At 41.8% G+C, this 20,893-nt stretch overlaps 1 protein-coding gene across 3 annotated transcripts in view; it reads right to left on the bottom strand.

The window, feature by feature from the left end:
- Nucleotides 1-15,852, bottom strand: part of LOC105466559 (PDZ and LIM domain 3) — a 34,714-nt gene extending 18,862 nt beyond the window's left edge. For 2 of the 3 annotated variants that reach the window (XM_011715577.2, XM_011715576.2), the window contains exons 1-3: nucleotides 15,685-15,852; nucleotides 4,257-4,408; nucleotides 2,605-2,689 (exon numbers count right to left, since the gene is read on the bottom strand). In XM_011715577.2, coding sequence (XP_011713879.1) covers nucleotides 2,605-2,689; nucleotides 4,257-4,408; nucleotides 15,685-15,777 — 330 coding nt within the window. In that variant the 5' untranslated portion in view covers nucleotides 15,778-15,852. The remainder of the gene's footprint in view (nucleotides 1-2,604; nucleotides 2,690-4,256; nucleotides 4,409-15,684) is intronic. The other variant, XM_011715578.2, reaches the window with a different exon arrangement.
- Between the last annotated feature and the right edge of the window lie 5,041 nt (nucleotides 15,853-20,893).

Genomic DNA, 20,893 nt, shown 5'->3' with positions numbered 1-20,893 from the left:
GTAAATACCTGCTGAATTACCCTACATGCCAGGGTGAGGGATGCAACCATGAGGAAGGATCACTGGGGATTTGGCACTTCGGTCAGATCTGTCTAGTTGGCCTCATTTCTTGCATCTCATATTAATGAAACTGGGTTTAAAAATTAGGAGAAATTCTTGCATGGAAAAATAATTTGCAAAGGGTGCAGTGCAATATTGGATGTGTGCTGTGTAGGGAAAAGGAAATGCAGAGTCCCATCTGGTTGGTCCAGGTAGTAAGAGGCTGAGTGGTCAATAAATGCATGTATATTGACTTTAATTTTCAAAAGCACCATATAGTCTCTTTTTCTCATGTGTTACCTCCAGGTGATAAATTGACGAGGGTGGGAGGAAGCAGGTTGGCTTGGGCATCTCCGCAAAGGGCTAGATACAAGTAAGAACTCTACCTCAAGAACTTTCTTTTTTTCTTCCCATCTTTCCTTCTAGCAAAGCAAAAGTTGACTAGAGGTATCATTATTCACCAGCCCACCTAGTATGTCACGGGGAGTCGCCATCAGCATTCAGATCCCTTCTCATTGTATTTATTATCTGTGCCATCCATTTTATCTTTTGCTCACTTACCCCAAAGAGCAGAAAGTCTTACCCTGCCTAAGTATCCCACTCAACTTTCTTTTTCTTTTCTTTTTTTTTTTTTTGAGACGGGGTCTTGCTGTCACCCAAGCTGGAGTGCAGTGGTGCAATCACAGCTCACTGCAGCCTCGACTTCCTGGGCTCAAGCGGAGGAGTTGGGACTTACAGGTATGTACCACCACGCCCTGGTTAATTTTTAAAATTTATAGAAATGGGGTCTCACCATGTTGCCCAGACTGGTCTCAAACTCTGGGGCTCAAACAATCTTCATGCCTCTCCCTCTCAAAGGATTATAGGTATGAGCCAACGCGCCTGGCCCCACTCAACTTTCAAGATTAGTTTCCGTGCAACAGCTGGGAGTGATGGCAGAACACCATTCTGAGAACTGGCTCCCAGGACAGGTCCTGGCAATGTTAGAAAATGCACAGCTCATTTTTAGGCCCTTCAGTTCCTTTCATCCATTTGTCAGCTATTTATTGAGCTGTGGGCTATTTACTGAGCTAGGGGGGCTTAGAGGGAAGACAGCAGCCTCAAGCTTCCTGCCTTCATGAATATTCTCTGTCCTGATCACTCCTTTTGGGGCTTATTTTTTCCTCCTTTTTGCTTTTAGTGGACTTTAGATTCAGACTCCACCTTCCCTTTAGTCAAAACTCTAGGACAACAATCTAATAAACTCATTTCCTCTAAAGATTATATTGCTCAGGGTCCTTCTTCTCCCGGAGAGATTCTATTTTAACTGAAAATAAAGCTTGGATCCACTTGTCATGACCCTTGTAATAGCAACGAAGAAGGCATTTCTAGCCTCTAGGATGTCCTATCACGTAGGCAGCTAACTATCTCACCAGCAAGAAAGGCCAGGATATTTTCTGATTCCAGACTGGGGTGGGGGTAACATACTGATAATAAGGAGAGCTACCACTTATTTGAGTATTTCTATGAACAACTCAATGTGACAACTTCTTCGCTTGTATTATTTTATTCTAATCTTTGAGAAGCCCTAGGAGATACATGTACTGATGTTATTCAACATCTTTTCGCAAAAGAAATCAGAGGCTTACGGAGACAAGTGGAAAACTTGAAGGACAAACTCAGGGGTTGATTTTCTTGAAAGGGGAAATACTTCTAAACATAAATTACAACTATGTTTTCAGTTGCCTTTCATCAGTTATATAGAAAAACTACATGCTGGGAATATCTAATCAGTTTAGCAGGAACATGTGTTTCAAAAGGGGTAGTAAATGTATGCATCTGTATCTCTAAACCTTTAGAGCTTCTATGTCGAGGTCATAAAATGCTTTTCTTAATTAGATTTCTCAGTACATCACAATCAAGATTTGATTTAATTTCAGGTTTTTTTGGACCTTTTGGAAGTAGACATAGATCAGCATCAGATGATTAGATTAATTTAGTTTATTACAGTTGCCTCCAGAGAAAATCCTTTATCTTTTATAATTCAGCTGTAATGGCAGAATATCACCATGATCACACTAGGCAACACTCTTTTCTTAGAGTAAATTTAATTATAGAATCCCAGAAGTGAGAATTAAAGAAGAATATAAAATAAGATCTGGGTGAAGACCTCGAAGGATTGAAATTCACAATAACTAGTAGATTGGAGGCACCTGTTTCAAATGTAGTCCTTATTTCTGCCTTGCTTTGTTTTAACGACTTCAACTCCTTAGATTACCTCATGATCATTTCACAGAAGTCCATCACAAGAAATGAAAAAATAATAAGTGGACTCTGTAGATTTAGCCAAATTCTTTCTGATGGGAGCATATTTTGTCTTTCAACAAGATGTTCACATAGGAACACTACTTTTTCTTGATGTAAGAAAACACGGATAATATAAATTAATCTCAGAGAAGAATGACAGACAACAGCTTCATCAGGTGGCTTGTTCCAATTTTTCTATTTGTCTCTTCTTCCCCTTGGAAGGCATCCCAGTGATTTAAAAGGAAATACAACGTATAACATTTGCTCTAAAATTCATACCTGTGGTTCTGATTCTAAGTTGATTTTGAAAGGATGGGCTTTCCCATCTTCAGACACCTGTGGAGACCATAGGTGAGTTTCTGCCCTGGAAACAAAATAAAATTTGTAAACTTCAAATTCTAATGGTACTTTCAGTTTTAGTATACTTTAATTTCCCATTATGTTTGTGAAAATACTAGCAACCCTCACTAACTTACGCAAAAGCAATATTTCTTTGTTGCTGATTATTCTGTATTTTCCCATATAATTAGTCTTTTTTTTTTTTTTTTTTTTTTAAGATGTTGTCTCCCTCTGTCACCCAGGCTGGAGTGCAGTGGCAAAATCTTGACTCACTGCAACTTCTTCCTCCTTGGTCCAAGCGATTCTCCTCCCTCAGCTTCCCAAGTAGCTGGGATTACAGGTGCCCACGACCATGCCTGGCTAATTTTTGTATTTCTAGTAGAGACAGGGTTTCACCAGTTGGCCAGGCTGGTCTTGAACTCCAGACTTCAAGTGATCCACCCACTTTGGCTTCCCAAAGCACTAGGATTACAAGTGTGAGCCACCACACTCGGCTGAAGACTTACATTTTTAATGTCCTTTTGGGGACTGTAGACTAGATAAAAATTGCCTGGAGTACACTGTGCAGTTTCTGGAGGAAGGAGGCCTGCAATGCACGTGGGGAACAGGAGAGGGAGACTCTGCAGGCACACTCTGCAGATGACCACCAGGCAAGGTCCCTAGACCTCCCTACTTCCCTCCAGTCCTATTGAGGCCACTGCAGAAGACAGTGAGTGATCTGTCAGGTGGATTTGTTACTGGCATCAAGGAAATGTGCTTTGTCCAACCCTTCCCATGCATCTGCCTGCGACCTAATGGCTCCTAAGGGACTGTAAGCTTGGCATGAACACAGGTTACGCATCGAGAGTGAAAGAATCTACTTCACCCCCTGAAACAGCAGGTTGGTGGACTGATTGATCCTTCTGTACCACAGCAGGGAAAACTGCAAGTACAATCATAACAGGATGAACACACAGTAACAACCACTATAACAAATTACTATTATCATGGTTCAGTTTTGGATCAGGGATCTGATGGCAGGAGATCAGGCTCAATTTCTTAGTGTTTTTGGGGGGTGGGGTCAGAAATGTCTCAGTATTTAACATGCCCACGTACATATGCACTCTCACACCTGTAACGTTCTTCTGGGCTGAATTCTGTACAAAACAACCAATGGCAGACAGGATATTAGCAGCCAGTTTTTAGTACAATTACAGTTGGGCAAATCAAGAGATTCTTTCAGGGGAATCTCTCCATTCCATTCCATTCTCTATCACACTGAGAACAGTGATATAACTAGTTGTGCTGTTCAGTGTTTATGTGGCCAATAGTTGTTCTATTTTCATAGTTAATTAACTGGGTTATTACTGGAACAAATTCTTTCAGCCTCTTTTATTATTCTAACATTCCAGAGAATCCTTTTTAGAAACGATTTGTCAACAACTGCTAGATTGACTGACTTTAGTAAAGAATTAAGTAGTTGATATACAAAAAAGCCAGCCAAAATACTAGGTCTGTGGCACTCCTTGCTAGGAGGATGAAGTTATTTATAGTTCTGGTTCAGGTTCTCCTGCAAAACAGATCAGATTTAACTACCATTAGTTAAGAAGCACCTGTCAACTTTGAGACACAGCTGGTGAGCTGCTGCTTTAATCCTGTCCTGCGCATCAGCATGAGTCATGGACTCTGTCCCAAAGCCGTCAATAGCCAGGATGACATCTCCAGGACACAGGTTGGCAGCTGCCGCCTTGCTTCCTGGTGTAATCTGGAAGAAATCATGGCACTATTTAAAAACCAACATCCCGCAATATCTTGAGTTTTGTGCCTGACATTTGTATTTCAGCCTGGTAACATGTTAAATGTTTCACTGGGAGGAAAAACTGTAAATCTAACTTAAGAAACTCTTAGTTGGTCAATTGAATTAGGTCTATTTTCTCATCATGTTGAATAATTTTGTTTCTTACTAACCACATTTGACATTGTTGTATCTGTTACTCTCTTTTAAAACGTCTTACATAATTCCCAGTGTGAATCATACATTTTTTGTTTTAAAAAATTATTTTTCATTTTTCATCACCCAGAAGTCTCTATTTGGGAATAGAGTTTTACTATATTCAGGCAACTTTTATATTCAGATTGAAACTGCTTTCAATCCATATATAGCAATCCTTACTGTTTATCATCTTTAAAATTCACATAAGATGGACTGAATGTTTATGTCCCCCCCAAACTCGAATGCTGAAATCCTAACCACAATGTGATGGTATTTAAAGGAGGGACTTTTAGGAGGTAATTAGGTCAGAAGTGAGGAGCCCTCATGAATGGGATTGGTGCCCTTATGAAAAAGTCCTCAGAGAGAGCTCTCAGCTCTCTTGCCTCCAATAAGGAGGAAACAATAAGTGAGGTGTCTGCAACCCAGAAGAGGTTCCTCACCAGAACCCAACCATGCTGGTATCCTGACCTTGGATTTCCAGTCTCCAGAACGGCGAGAAATAAATTTATGTTGTTAAAAGCCACCCAGTCTATTACACTTTGTTTAGAAATCTGTAGAGACTAACAAGAAGAGGCCAGATAATACACAAAATTATAGCTTCTCTTGAACCCTTCAGAGAGCTGAAGTCACAGGGCAATAAACTTAAAATCTAAGGAAAGATAGGTGCCTTCAAGCAAAGGCAAGACATGAGCACAGGCTCAACTGCATGGAGCAGGGCATGGAGGAAGACGTGGCTCCCATACTAGCTGTTATGAAGAATTCAGCTAAAATTATTAACAAATTGCTAAAGATCCAGTGTGAGTTAACATGAGTGTATAGAACTCCTGGAAACCACAGACACAAAGGAAGTTTGTATTCACTCATGGTTTCTTCTCCATGAATGAAGAACAGATGAAACAAACACAAGACAACTAACAAGACAGTAGATTTTACTTAAACCATATCAGCAATTACATTAAATGTAAATCATCTAAACATATCACTTAAAAAACAGAGACTATCAAACTAGGTGAAAAAGCGAGATCCAATTTTATGCTGTCCACAGGTTTTTCTTTCAGGGGCAGGAATAAAAGGAATACTTAAGAATACAGAATATGGGAAAATATGGTTTTCTATACTTTAAAGTATTTAAAAATAGAAAGGCGGTAATCATTACTGTTGAATATTCAGTTAAAGGCAATGATTCTTTTGACCAGTATACCTATTCCCAATTTTTCTGGGTAAATCCCAACTATACACCTCTGCCTACAGCTCACATGAGTCTTAATCTTGCCTACTTCTCTCATATCATCTTACATTATTCCTACTCTCCCTCATCCATGGTGCTGTGGCCATTCTGATTTCCTTTTAGTTCCTCATGTAGGCCAAGCTTGTGCCCCTTCTGGGGGTTTTATGCACTCTTATTTCTGCCTGAAATGCTTCCCTTACTCTTCACTCCTTCTCACCCTTTAGGTCTAGGTTCAAATCCTGCACTCTCAGAAAGACTTTGCCAAACATCTGAAGTAGCTTCTCTAGTCCTTCCCCCATCGTTCTTCACCATTATACCCTATTTCCTTAATGAAAATTATTTGTACTTTTATGTTTATTTGTGTATTGTCTATCTTCCCAACTAGACTGGATGCTCTTGAGGACAGGTACAATATGATGTATATTTCTAATACTTCACAGTGTATACCCCAGTACTTAGAATCATTGAAGAATCAATTAAAAAGCATTTAAATCAGAGCTTACATAAAAAAGAACTAGTCCCTATCTACCCAAAGATTATAGCTTTTAATGTCAACTCGTCATTGCTACGTTTGCGAGTTTCTAACAGAGCAGAACAATACATACTAAGTCAAATCTCAAACTGCTCCAGGAGGAAACTAGATTGTTTCTAATGCTTTGAGGATCAGTAATTAATTCATTTGCTTTTTCTTTATTTGCTTATTCTAGCTATCTAATTGTGGTTCTAAGGAAGATACAAGTTCATCTAAATAAATAAAATTGCTAAAATAATAAGTTCTCATGTGTCCTGGATCTTCTGTCTCATCACTAAAATGTTTATTGTACTCACTTTATTTCTGTGATCATCTCACTGTAGCTATCACAATGATTTTTCCAGTAGGAACAGTTAATAGAAGCTGGGTGAAGACAACTGGGGATAACTATATCTTAGCCTTTGGGAGGCATTTAATAGAGTTTTCCATTTAGAAACAGACTCAGAACTGTTAGAACAAAAGTTACCATTCCCAAAGTGACTTGTAGGGATAAAAATAATCTTAAACTTTCAATTTTCTCTAATTTGTCAAAATCAGTATTTTCTATTTTTAAATGTCTAAGACTAGAATAATTTTCTTTGAGTTAAAACACAGGCCAGGCATGATGGCTCATGTCTGTAATCCCAGTGCTTTGGGAGGCTGAGATGTAAGGATTGCTTGAGGCCAGGAGTTTGAGACTAGCCTGGGCAAAATAGCGAGACCCTGTCTCTACAAAAAAAATATTTCTTAGAAAAGCTAGGCATAGTGGCTCACACCTGTAGTCCCAGCTGCTCAGGAGGCTGAGGTGGGAGGACTGCTTGAGGCCAGGAGTTTGAGACTTCAGACAGCTATGATTGCACCACTGCACTCCAGCCTGGGCAACAGAGGTAGACCTCCTCCCCTCACCAAAAACAAAACAAACAAACAAACAAAAACACACAGAAGGTATATTTCAATATATTTGCTTTCAGAGCCTAACTTAGCTTTTCTAATATACCTAAATAGATTTAAGTTATGTAATACTCAATTCTGATTTGGAAAAGTCTAACTTTTCTTTTAGCTCTGGTTAGGATGAGTGTAAGGTGGGATAAGTGGAGGTTTGTTTCTGCATGTGTCCACACTAATTTTAAACAGACATCTGAACAACAGCCCTTCATTATCTAAGTCCAATATTTATTGATATCTAGAGTCATACCCCCAGTATTCAACTTAGATAATGAATAGCTATTGGATATCTAAGTTGAATATCTTAGATACTGAATATTACTAAAATTTGCTAACAATATTAATACTAAATAACATCTTATACTTATGCAAAATGTTACATTTGCAAAGCCCCTTCTCACATCTTTGCCCATTACAGCTCTCTGAGACAGGCTGGAGAAGGAAAACTGGTTCTGGTTTTCAGAGGAGAAGAGGTGTCTAAGTAACCTGCGGCTTGCTGCAGAGCTGGGAGCAGCTGTATAGCTACGTCACCAGCTCTTTCAGAAGTCAGCTAGGACAGGCGGTTTATAGTGATGGACAGATCCCACTTGTCATTTTGTATTCAACCTGGTTATTGTTGTCCTGAGACCTCTAAGGAGAGAGTTGATAAGAAAAAGGAAATAGAGAGAGGAATGAGAGAGGAGAAAATATGATGCCTTTATTTCTTCCTCGTTTTCAAGTGCAGCAAGGCCAGTGATCAGAAAATGATTGTGAAGTAGTTTTTCCCAATTCTGTGAAGAAAGTCACTGGTGGCTTGATGGGGATGGCATTGAATCTATAAATTACCTTGGACAGTATGGCCCTTTTCATGATATTGATTCTTCCTATCCATGAGCATGGACTGTTCTTCCATTTGTTTGTGTTCTCTTTTATTTCGTTGAGCAGTGGTTTGTAGTTCTCCTTGAAGAGGTCCTTCACATCCCTTGTAAGTTGGATTTCTATGTATATTATTCTCTTTGAAGCAATTGTGAATGGGAGTTCACTCATGATTTGGCTCTCTGTTTGTCTGTTATTGGTGTAGAGGAATGCTTGTGATTTTTGCACATTGATTTTGTATCCTGAGACTTTACTGAAGTTGCTTATCAGCTTAAGGAGATTTTGGGCTCAGACGATGGAGTTTTCTAAATATACAATCATGTCATCTGCAAACAGGATGAAGCTAGAAACCATCATTCTGAGCAAACTGTCGCAAGGACAGAAAATCAAACACCGCATGTTCTCACTCATAGGTGGGAAGTGAACAATGAGATCACTTGGACGCAGGGTGGGGAACGTCACACACCAAGGCCTGTTATGGGGAGCAGGGAGCGGGGAGGGATAGCATTAGGAGATACACCTAATGTAAATGACGAGTTAACGGGTGCAGCACACCAATATGGCACATGTATACATACGTAACAAACCTGCATGTTGTGCACATGTACCCTAGAACTTAAAGTATAATAATAATAAAAAAAGATTTTTCACTGAAACTAAAGGGTTAGTGTAGGTTTATTAAAAGAAAGCTATGGATGTGTATAGTTGAATAACTGATTTGATTAAAGTTATTTGGAGCTTGAAAAAAAAAGACAATGTCTGTGAAACTGGCCTGATTTTAGTAAGTTAAACGATCTGTTTAATCATGAAAATCTATTATTTCCGTGCATTACTTTATTACTTTATTGCATTATTATATTCTTTCCTTATATCATTACTTTGTATTAGCACGCACAGTTTATTACTGTTTTCCCAAATTAGGAGAAGAGAGAGCTGAAATGAGGCATAGAGCTTTTCAGTGGATTATTTATTATTTAGGCTCATTAGGGTCTCAAATATCAAAAGTACTGCAGAAATCATTGAACGCGGTACTGCAGTGAATCACTTAGCAGCGTGTTTTCAAACTTGTGTGTTTATAAGAATCACCTGGGGTCCTTGCTAACATAAAGACTCCAGTCCTACTCCAGATGCTCAGAATCAGGAACAGAATCTCTAGGAGAGGAGCCAGGGAATCTACGGTTTTAACAAGAGCCTCAGATGATTTCTGTTATTCACATCAACCTATATTACTTGGATCTGTTGGGGAAAAAGCTAACTGAAAACACAGATAAAACATCTATAACATCCTATTTACGTGGAGACGTAAGGCAAGTCCGAGACAGAGTCCCGAGATGATGTTTCCGTTAATAAAAATGATTGAAATAGTTATGGAACGAGACGAGCACACACTGAAGCCCTGCACAGCAGGCACGGATCGAAATCATGAGAAACTCCATTGTTCCCTCTCCTTCCCTAGCAAACAGACTCCGCGTGCCTCCTTGGCATCCACAGCCCTGCAGCACCTGGCTGCCAAAGACATTTCTAGAGCCACACCCCACACCGGTTATATCAGAATCCCTGCATGCACCTGGGCATGGGTGTGTTCAAAAGTCATAGGGTGGCTTGAACATCCTGCCAGCGCTGAGAACCATCACTGGATTCCTATTGAGAATTACTATCTCACTTAATTCTGAAGACAATCTTACAAAGTAGTTATCTCTTTTTTAAAATGAGAAAATGGATGCTTGGAAAGTATAAGAAGCTTGGTTACGGTCCCACATCCTGAGAAAACCTGAAATTCCCACCTGGGTCCGCCTGGCTCTACAGCTCAGAATCTTCCATCGTCTCGCATTGCCTCTCCTGCAGGTAACCTTTCCTTCAACACCTCCTAGCTCTTTGGGCATGGTTTTCTCGTGGAATTCTGGACAGGTTGTGTGACGGCAGTTCATATACATGTTCCTTCTTTTCTGCTGATATTAGCTTCTCAGGGGTTAGAAGCCCATCTAAGCCACAATTATACGCTCGCAGCGTCTTTCGCGTACAAGACATTCTGCACACAGTAGATACTTGTGAGATGTATGAGTTACACACAAACCAGTACTTCCATGTAGACATGGTCTGTGTTAGAACAAAATTGAATAGGTTTTTATTTACATCAACCTTTCTACTACCTTTGTTTTACCCTGGAAAAGAATTGCATTCAATTGCAAACAGTCCTTTCTAAAAGTTTAAATTTCAAATGTAGTTTATATTACATTAAATTTCAAATTTAGTTTATTTTAAAGTCATACACTTTTCTCTCTTAAAGCCTGCAAAAATTAGGAACATGCTAACATTTTCTTTCTTTCTTTTTTTTTTTTTTTGAGACGAGTCTTGCTCTGTAGCCCGGGCTGGAGTGCAGTGGCCGGATCTCAGCTCACTGCAAGCTCCGCCTCCCGGGTTTGCGCCATTCTCCTGCCTCAGCCTCCCGAGTAGCTGGGACTACAGGCGCCGCCACCTCACCCGGCTAGTTTTTTTGTATTTTTAGTAGAGACGGGGTTTCACCGTGTTAGCCAGGATGGTCTCGATCTCCTGACCTCGTGATCCGCCCGTCTCGGCCTCCCAAAGTGCTGGGATTACAGGCTTGAGCCACCGCGCCCGGCCCATGCTAACATTTTCTATACTGGTCCTCAAGCTCGTACAGCATTCTCAGTTATAATGATCTTGATCTTAGATGTGCTCTGGATAGGAAGGAGGGAGGAGAAGAGGGGAAAGAGAAACTGAGTGAGAAAAGACACACTGGCATCAGACCTAGACAATCATTTTATGTCATGGACATAAAAGAAGCCTGCCCTGTACACTAGCCTCCCCTTATTCACGGTTTTATTTTCTGCAGTTTCAGTTATCCGAGGCCAACTGCAGCCTGCAAAAAGTAATTGGAATATTTGAGAAGTAAACAACTCATAAGTGTTAAATTGCAGCTGTGCTGAGTAGCGTGATGAAGTCTTACTGTGTCCCACCTGGGTCATGGATCATCCCTTTGTTTAGCGTATCCACATTGTCTATGCTACACTCTTCACTGTGAATCACTTTGCAGTCTTAGTTATCAGATCGGCTGTCACAGTATTGCAGTGCTTGTGTTCAAGCAACCCTTATTTTACTGAATAATGGCTCCAAAGTGCAAGAGTGCCGTGCCCAAGTTATAAATTAAACTTTATCACAGGTATGCATGCATAGGAAAAAACACATATATATAATTAAGGTTTGGTACTAATGTAGGTTTCAGGCAACCACTGGGGGTCTTGGAATGTGTCCCCTGTAGATGAGAGGGGATTACTGTATTCCATACTGAAATTTTGTCAAAGCAAATGATTTGTAACTTGTCTGTGAGAGTAGATCTAGCTTCTGGATGGTCCAAGAACTTAGACTTTGTAGAAGGTTTTATGAAAAAAAAAGAAAAGATGCTCACTTAAAGAAGTGAACCTTAAAATTCTTCTGTGAAATGCTTAGGCCAGTTATATATGGTGTTCGAAATAACAACTCCCTCCCCTAAACTGAACATCCAAAACTGAAATTTTATATCGCACAAGGTCTATCACTCTTATTGCCTAGAAACTGCTTTCCTAAAAATTGTGTTTATCACAACCAGTTGCTAAAAATTTGCTTTGAGAATGTCTGGTGTTTGACGTACCTTACTCTTGATTGTTTTCATAATACAAAGATTCATCTGGCTGACTATGTGGATTGTACACAATTACAGGGGTGAGGGCCCTGTGTCCTAACTTTGGGAACTGTAATTTCAATTGATGGAGGCAGTTATATTTGTCACTCTCCTACAAACTCTGGTTGGAGCCCCATTGTCTAGGAGTATTGCTGTAGCCTGTATTTGTATAGTGTGGGAGTGAATGGTATAGCTTGTAAGAGGACAAAAGCTGATTTAATGGGGACTTGATTAAACACATCTCATTTATGGGACCTTTTGTGGCTTTAAGTACAGACATTGGTATTTCAATTCTTTGTATATTAAGAACTTATTTAAAACTGACAAATTGGCCAGGCGTGGTGGCTCACGGCTATAATCCCAACACTTTGGAAGGCTGAGGAGGGCGGATCGCCTGAGGTCATGAGTTTGAGACCAGCCTGGCCAACCTGGTGAAACCCCATCTCTACTAAAAAAAAAAAAAAAAAAAAAAAAAACCACAAAAATTAGCTGGGTGTGGTGGCGGGTGCCTGTAGTCCCAGCTACTAGGGAGGCTGAGGCAGGAGAATCGCTTGAACCTGAAAGGTGGAGGTTGCAGTGAGGCAAGATTGCACCACTGCAATCCAGCCTGGGTGACAGAATGAGACTCTGTTTCAAAAGCACAAAAAAGCCAAAACAAAAACATGACACATCAACTAACAATTCTCACTTATCTTTTTGTGAAATATTTTTGAGAACACATTCTGTACCTACTTGTAATAGTTCTGTAAAAAGTGAACAATCTAGTCAATCATTCATACTGTGTCTATATTTATTCTACAATACATATGATCTACTAGGAACTGTGCTAAGCCCTGAATGACCCCCAAATTAGAAGGTTCCCGCCCTTGGGGAACGTGCAGTTTGGTGGGATACAGATGCAGTGAAACATCTGGTACAGGCATGACATAAGGAGGGATTACACAGGCCGAAAGCTACAGTAATCAAATGGATGAGATGGTTGTTACTGAAAGAAGGACTGGGGAGAGGCGTTGGAGTGGGTTTCCACAGGCATAGAGGACAGTGGTGTGGTGTGGGGAAAAGAAATCTGGGGAAAAATGGTATCAGGAGCAAACACATGTCAGGGAAACCATAAGTAGTCCAGAGGACAGCCCCCCTGCCTACGTGTGGAGCAACGGGAAGAAAGGGAGAGAAAACGGAGAGGAAAGAAATGAAGTTAGCAACTCAAATTGGGATAGTAGATGGTAAAAAGTCATGAATGTGATGCTAAAGCCACACATTTCACTCTCTACAAACCAGTGATGCCACTGAAGGATTTTTAAGAATGAGAAAGGAGCAACTTGGCATTTTCCAGAGACGGTAAGAGTATGCTGTGTGAATTGGACGGGGGAGACAAATGTCTAGGTGTGGAGCTAGGAAAGCTTGAAGAAGGACAGTGGTAGAAAAAATGGAAAGTGGCAGATCTTGAAGACAGAATCAATAAGGCCAGTGATGAAGAGGATGGCAGAAAACACCTCTTTGGAAATATCGGAACAAGTGTCCATTTTCACCTGTGGCCTTCAGAATGCAGGCAGAGCCAGCATCAGAGCCTGGTTAATGAATCTTTTAAAGCCTCATTCTCCTCATTTGCAAAAGGGGACGTCACTACTGCTACTCTTCTAAAGATTATTGTGAGATTTCAGTGAGTTCGTGCATATAAAATGTTCCCATCAATGCCTGGCAAGCAAAAGAGTACAATAACACACTTACGACCTCACACACTACCTTTCAAAATGGTGTAAAAATGTTAAAAGTGGTACAACAATTCACCATTTAACAATACTGAGTTATTTTTCTGTAATACTTTTCTGTAATACTTTTTATTCTTTTTCTTAACAAATTTCAGTATTCTTATCATTTCAGTGAAAATATTCTCAATTAGGTGTTCACTAAAGCATAAAAGTTATTATTGAATAAATAAATGAATATTCTTATTTATTCAATAAGAATCTACTATGTACCTGGCTTTAGGGACGCTTGGGATACAAAAATAATTTGGTTTTACCTGCTGTCCTGGAATTAATTAAAGAGAAAAGGCATAATCAAGTGAAATAATATTTGGTCATAAACTGTTATTGAACCAAATGTCAAAATGAGTGATACGAATTAGTTATGAGTTAGAAATTCCAGATAGAATTGGTTTCCCTAATAATAATTGTCATTATATCAAATATATTTACCAATAGCTATTGTAGGCCAACTCTGGAATGTAAGCACTGATTTAAAATAAACATTTATAATGTCAACAATTCAAAAATTCAAGCATATCATTACTTATATTGACATACAATTATAATAGCAAAATATTTCTTTTATAAATACCTTAAAAGATTTTCGTGACTAAATTATTTTGTTAGAATTTAATGATTTATTCTGTGTTAGGATTCAAAAGTTTATTCAATTTAAATAAAAACTATACTCCAGAAACTAAAAATATTTCTTACTAGATATAATGGAAACTGTTTTTTTTTTTTTTCCGGTAAATCTATAATAGGAATTGCTTGGCCCAGGTCACTAAAGCATTTTCTGCTTAATTTACTCAGGAACATTTTTGGGGGTATGTTGAACAGTTCTCATGTTTCATATAAAAACACATGTCAGATGTGTTATGTTTTTGAAAAATGTAAAACAAGGCTTGAAACGTTCCATTGTATGCGTCTGTAGGATACATGTTTTGACATATTTTTAAAAGGATGTTGGTTCCCAATTCTCATAGGCATATACAAATAAAACAGAATTTAAAAGGTATTACCTTGTTCAAAATCTGTATGAGATCAATCAGATTACAACATATACATTTATAAAATATGGCATGAGAATACAAGAAAATAAAGTATAATACTCTGAAACTAAAAGTATAATATTCTGAAAGTTTACGCCCTTAGGTATTAAATGTTTTATATGTGACAACTGAAATAATACATTAATTTTCTATGAAGAAAAACATTGTTAGAAAAAAATCAACTAGACCAAATAATGCTTTAGAATTCTTCAAATTTACTGATAAGAGAGAAACCCTGAGGTTTTATTTTTACCTTGTTTTCTCATCATACAACAGAGAACACTAAGTAAAGCTTGATTTTGATATTAAAGCATTATTTTCGGTTTTTAGGCTGAGTGGTTTACTCTGCACCAGGTAAACTAAACTGCCACGTTTTCTTTGTAGCTGGAGTCAGAGGTTGATGATTGCTAAGCCAAGTTCTCAGCTTTGGAAAAAATGTGTTCAAAATGCCTGGAAACTCAGGAGTACGCATTAGGAACATTTCCCCTGTCTGGGCTGATAGGAGCTGCTCCAGTTTGGCCAACCCAGGCCGTGCCCCGAGAACAGCGCGCTGCTGAAGTTTTCATCCGACGAGGAAAATGCTCAGCTGCGCGCCAGCTCCAGGGAATGCCCGGGGGCGCCATCCCTCGTCTCTCCCACCCGGGACCCATCATTTGTTACGGAAGGGCGATGGGGTGTGTTTTATTTCTGTTATCACATACAAACATTTAATACGTAAAGGCGAGGACGCATCGAGTCTGGCAGCCTCGCCTTCCCTGAGCCCAGGGGCTCTCCTCGGAAAGTCGCTGCGGACCCAGAGGATGGGACACCTTTAGAGCGGACTTTGTCAATCTCTGAGCCGCTCCGCAGCCACTTGACGGAGTTGCCGCGGCCCCCGGTGCTGGGCGCTGAAGCCCGGGACCCAGCAGCGCCCCGTCCGCCAGCCCGCGCGCGCTTTCTAGCCGCCCTCGGCCCCGGGGCACCCACCGCGTCCCCCCGGACGCCACCGGAGTCCCCACCTCGCAGCAAAAGCAAGAACGCCGACACCTACCCTGGTGATGACCAAAGGCTGGTTGAAGTCTATGCCCCCTGAGAGCCTGAAGCCCCAGGGCGCCGGGCCCGGGAGGACCACCGTCTGGGGCATGTCGCCTTCCTCCTGCCCACCGGGCTCTGAGTGTCCCCGCGCGGGGCAGCCACTCCGCGCCGGGCAGCGTCCTGGCTCCGACCCGGGCGGGGGCGCTTTATCCCCGCTGGGAGTGACGTCACCGCCCCGCCGTCCTCCCCGCCCCCTCCCACCCCGGAGAGCTCCAACTTTGGAAGCGAGAGCCGCGCCAGCCCTGCGGGAGTGCGCAGTCCGGCCGGCTGGGGCAACCTCCCGGGCCTCGGAGGGCGCGGGGGCTTCGGGTTACAGCGTCCGTCGCTCTCTTGAAGTCACACCTGTCTCCCTGTTTATCTTCTGCTTGGAGCGCAGCAGTACACTTGGTTGGAAGCGAAAGCAGTCAGACCACAGCCTCCATGCTTTCAATTACAACGAGCATCATCAATACAATTCGTTATTTAGCAATTTCGAGTGCATTAATATTTACTTACTACCTCTGCCGCTTTGGGCAAATTACTTAACGTCCTTTTAAATTTTTGTTTTATTTATTTAGTTTTCGTAGAGACCGGGTCTCCACTTTGTTGCCCGGGCTAGTCTTGAACGCCTGGGCTCAAACAGTCTTCCCACCTCGGCCTCCCAAAGTGCAGGAGAGTCTGGCCCGGGTCCTGTGGTAGTCTTGGTGTGGACTCAAGTATTTCTGGTGTTATGCGTTAGGATGTTGTGATTCCCAAAGGGAGAGGATGAGGGAAGAGAAATAAGAAATGCTTTAAAAACTCAAGAACAAGGGTCTTGTGGACTTAATGCCCCATATGATAGGGTCGTATTGGTCTAGGAGGACAGAGCTGCAGCAGACTTTTAAGAGGGCAGTCTCTTTGGAAGCAGTTTTAAGACTGATGGAGAAAAGAGAAAGGAGATGCAGGAAGCAGTAAGCAAAGTGAACCAGCCTGGGCAAATGTAAATCACAAAGGTATGATGGGCATTACTTTGTTCGCTGTGGTGGATTACATAAAAGTCCCAGGGGATAAGCATCTAGTTCCAGACATTTCCCAGTGCCCCATCTATGCCGGACCATCGAGCAGCTGAATGTTCCATCTTCCTGCTAACTTTGCCTATTTGGGCTGAGGCTGTATCACAGGGCACATTTCTTCTGTCAGTCGCTGGCTCTGTCTGCGTGATACAAACATACACATGCACACACACAGAGGTCCATTCAGAGAAAAAAATCAGACAAGTCATTTGGTGTTGTGTAATAACAGTAATTGTTTTTACCTTACTTAACGAGCTGGCTTCTATAAACAGCTGATTTTTTTCTTTGCGTTTTCACTGTCCATTTTGGCATCATTTAGATGTAGCCAATATCTATACAATATCCATATAATATCTGATGAGTTTTATTTATTTATTTTTTTTGAGACAGAGTCTTAATCTGTCACCCAGGCTTGATGAGTTCCTCAGGCTTTGCAGAGAGCATGGAAAGCAGGAACATGAGATGGGCAGTTTTGCTACATCCTGCTCTTCACCGAGACCAGCAGGAAAGTGCTCAGAAGTGACTGTTAAGGTAGAGGTGAGAATAACTGGGAGGGAGTATTCTAAGGAAGAAGCACTGGCCCCATCCTAAATGGTCCTAGAAAATCCTGCTTTGGGTTTGGGTACTGTTCTAAGAAGAGGTTCTTTTTGCATGACTCTTTCGTTTGTTTTTTTGTTTTGTTTTGTTTTGAGATGGAGTCTCACTCTGTCACCCAGGCTGGAGTGCAGTGGCGCTATGTCAGCTTACTGCAAGCTCCGTCTCCCGGGTTCCTGCCGTTCTCCTGCCTCAGCCTCCTGAGTAGCTGGGACTACAGGCGCCTGTCACCATGCCTGGCTAATTTTTTGTATTTTTAGTAGAGACGGGGTTTCACCGTGTTAGCTGGGATGGTCTCGATCTGCTGACCTCGTGATCCGCCCGCCTTGGCCTCCCAATGTGCTAGGATTACAGGTGTGAGTCACCACACCCGGCCTCATTTGTTTTTTCTTCTTTTTCCCTTTCTAAAGGAAACGGGGACAGTGTTAATAAGAATGAAGTGATCCACTCTCCTTGGGGTGTGTGTCAAGGTTCCAGAGGAAGGGATGTCAGAGTTGGATCTTGAAGGGTAAGAGAGTTTTGCAAGTGGCTGGAATTGGGAGGGACACAGGAGGGAGGACATTGAAAGCAGAAGAACTGTATAGAATGTGCAGTCACAGGGAGGGAAGAAACTGATGGCCCATTAGGAAATGGCAAGTAATGTATGGATAGAGCCTAGCCCATTGGATAGAAACAGGAGACAAGGATCACAGTAGTCAGGGCCATATCAGTAGAGAGGACTTCATATGTTACAATAAGATTTTGACTATTGGGAGCCTTTGAAGAGTTGTAAGCAACATGCATACTAATCAAATTTGCATTTACAAACATCATTCTGGGAAGTGAGAGGCTGAATCGCAATTGAAGGAGATAACACAGGGCGTCCCATGAACAATTACTGCAACAATCCAGTGGAGGATATTGACTGGGGCAATGAGGATGGAGCAGTGTGGGCAGATATGGGAATCACATAGAGGTTAATTGGCACAATCTGGGGACAAATCTCACATGGGGGATTAGGGAGTGGTTAGGAGATTTGGATGGCTCCCAGACTTCCCCGTCGTGTTTTACATGAGTGGTGGAATTATGAACAAGGGGACCTGCACTAGCACTTTACTGCCCTGGGATAGAGCAAAAATCTGCTAATGAAGGGCTGGGAGGGCCTTTCATCATCCATAAACACGTGCCGTGGGCGCTCTTCAGATTTGTCTCTATGTCACACAACAGTCATTGCAAAGGCCGGCCGGGGGTTCTGGCTCCTCTTCCCAAGTTTTCTATACTTTAACATTTTAAAACTTTCTTTCTTCCTTCCTTCCTCCTTTTCCTTCCCTACCCCCTTTTCTTTCTTCCTATCTTTAAGGGAAGAGTATATATCTGTTTACATCTTGGGTTCCCTTAGCCAGCTAAATTTTTTTGTGCATTAAAAGACCATTGGTGGTTATTAGAAATGCAAATTCCTGGGCTCCACGCTCAGGAGATTTGAATTCAGTTGCTGAGGCCAAAATCCACTGTGGGTGGTCTGTGGACCACACATTAAGAAACAGTCAACACATAGGATTAGACTTTCTTATACTGTGTCTTTTTATGTGCTGCTCCTCCTTTCTGGAATGTTCTCTTTTGTCTATCACAGCTCACCCTCTTTCCCCATTTCCTGGGAAGATTGACCATCTGTAGCTATATCAGACTTTCTCCTTGCTTGGTTCTTACATCTTGGCAACAGAACATGAAAGTCTGAACTTGGCCATCCTCCAGTTTAGCTGGTCACTTAGCAATGCGAGGTGCTGGGCTAACAAAGGAACAAGGCATGGATGTGGGTTTGGGAGGTGCACACTCTTGCAACATGCCTTTTCCACAAGGGCTAATTTTCTGTATTCCAAACCAGACACTAGGCTTCTCCAGGGCAGGGGCTGCGTTTCTTTGGAATCCACCACAACTGCTATCCCAGTGCTGGGCACTGAAGAGGTGGTCAGTGATTCCTGATAGGGAGAAACAGTTTTGGTCCTGAGATTTGTTGGACGAGGGAAGCTGACTCTTCCTTCTATATTTTCCTTCAACAATAGTCCTACCAAGAAGCACCTTCTGGCCAATTGCCATTATGCGCAGTGTTTGCAGTTTCTTCTCCCTCAGCTTCACCTTGCTATTGGTGTATTTGCATATACTTGTTGGTCTGGCTGTGCAGATCAACTTATCCCAGGGCCAGGTGGGCAGCCAGCCAGCGCTCCCAAACCTTCCACACATTGTGCATGATTCTGTTTTGGGAGAAGCCTGTGTGATTTTCATGTTTTAGAGGACCTGGCGCTTGTGAAATCTCTCCTGGGGAGTTAGCCACACTGAATCCCACGCTTTGTATCTCTGCCCTCGGGGCTGGCAGGAGCCTATATTGTTTCATTCCCACATCGTCACACTCCTTGGGCTGATGTGATGGTTCAGCTCGAGTTCATTTGGTATTCCCCTCTGAAATGTCACTGAGTTTTCCCACTGTTTGTTCTGAATTAACTAATAACAATCGAGAGAATCATTAGTATGCTGGAAACATGAACTGAGACATTGTGGGTGAGCAGCAAATTGGGGCCTCCTTTGGGCATCAGCTTCTGTTGCTGTGTGGCTGCCATTTCAGTACTAGTGCCTTTGCTGCGTTGTGAAGAAAGAGGGTGCACATGAGTGTGTGTGTGTGTGTGAGAGAGAGAGAGAGAGAGAAGGGGAGAGAGAGAGAGAAAGAGAGAGAACGAGCCAGGGTGGGGGAATTTTCACATCTTCCCATTTGAGCAGCTTGCCTCCGGCATTTCCATCCTTACTGGATTGCCTTCCAGTTGGATTTCAAGCTGAGTGAGGGCACGTTGCTTCTTGCCACTTCTTTTCTTGTGGGCTGATCATCTGGTTCTGATTCTGTGAAAGTGAATTTGATGAGAAGAGCCTCTGTGAAGTGTCAGGCACTTGAGATGTTAGTTACTTCTCATTCTTAAGACAATCTTGCAAAACACACGTGATCATCCCAGGATAGAGAGAGGGAGAAGATAAAGGGTTCTTGGAGAGTGGCAGAGCGGGACTCAGACCTGACTCTGCATCTTTCCCTGCTTCCCAATTATTTTACTGCTTCATGTTGCCTCTTAAGAATGCACATTTGCTAAGGTTTGCTGACCCTGGAGCCTCTCTCACAACCTCTATTCAATATTTGTGCAATGGTTTAAGCTCCTGAAAAGCCGGCAGCTCTATTCAGACTGAAGTTTCATTCTCCCTGGGGACTAAAGGTGAAGTCACAAAATGCTGTGGGAGACTCATCTGAAATTTGGAGTCCATTTCCCTCATCACAGCCTGATAATGTTGTTGTCTGGATCCTAGAAATCCCTGCTTAGATGTGCCTCGGGAGACCAGAAAGACCTGGTCTTTGGTCGATGGTATTTTGTTGCTAGAGTTAGCTGGCCTCAGATTCTCTCTGGATGCACCTGCACATGTTTTTCATGGCACCGGAGAGCAATCTGAAGCGCCAGGATGCGTATTTGTAATAGAAACACATCTGAACCCATTTGTCAGTAACAGAGACCATGCGTTTCAGGGCTTTTT

The sequence above is a fragment of the Macaca nemestrina genome, chromosome 3 (assembly GCF_043159975.1).
Source record: "Macaca nemestrina isolate mMacNem1 chromosome 3, mMacNem.hap1, whole genome shotgun sequence".
In the NCBI taxonomy this organism is placed as follows: Eukaryota; Metazoa; Chordata; class Mammalia; order Primates; family Cercopithecidae; genus Macaca; species Macaca nemestrina.
Note: the sequence above shows the minus strand (reverse complement) of the source record. Positions and strands in the feature narration are given on the sequence as shown.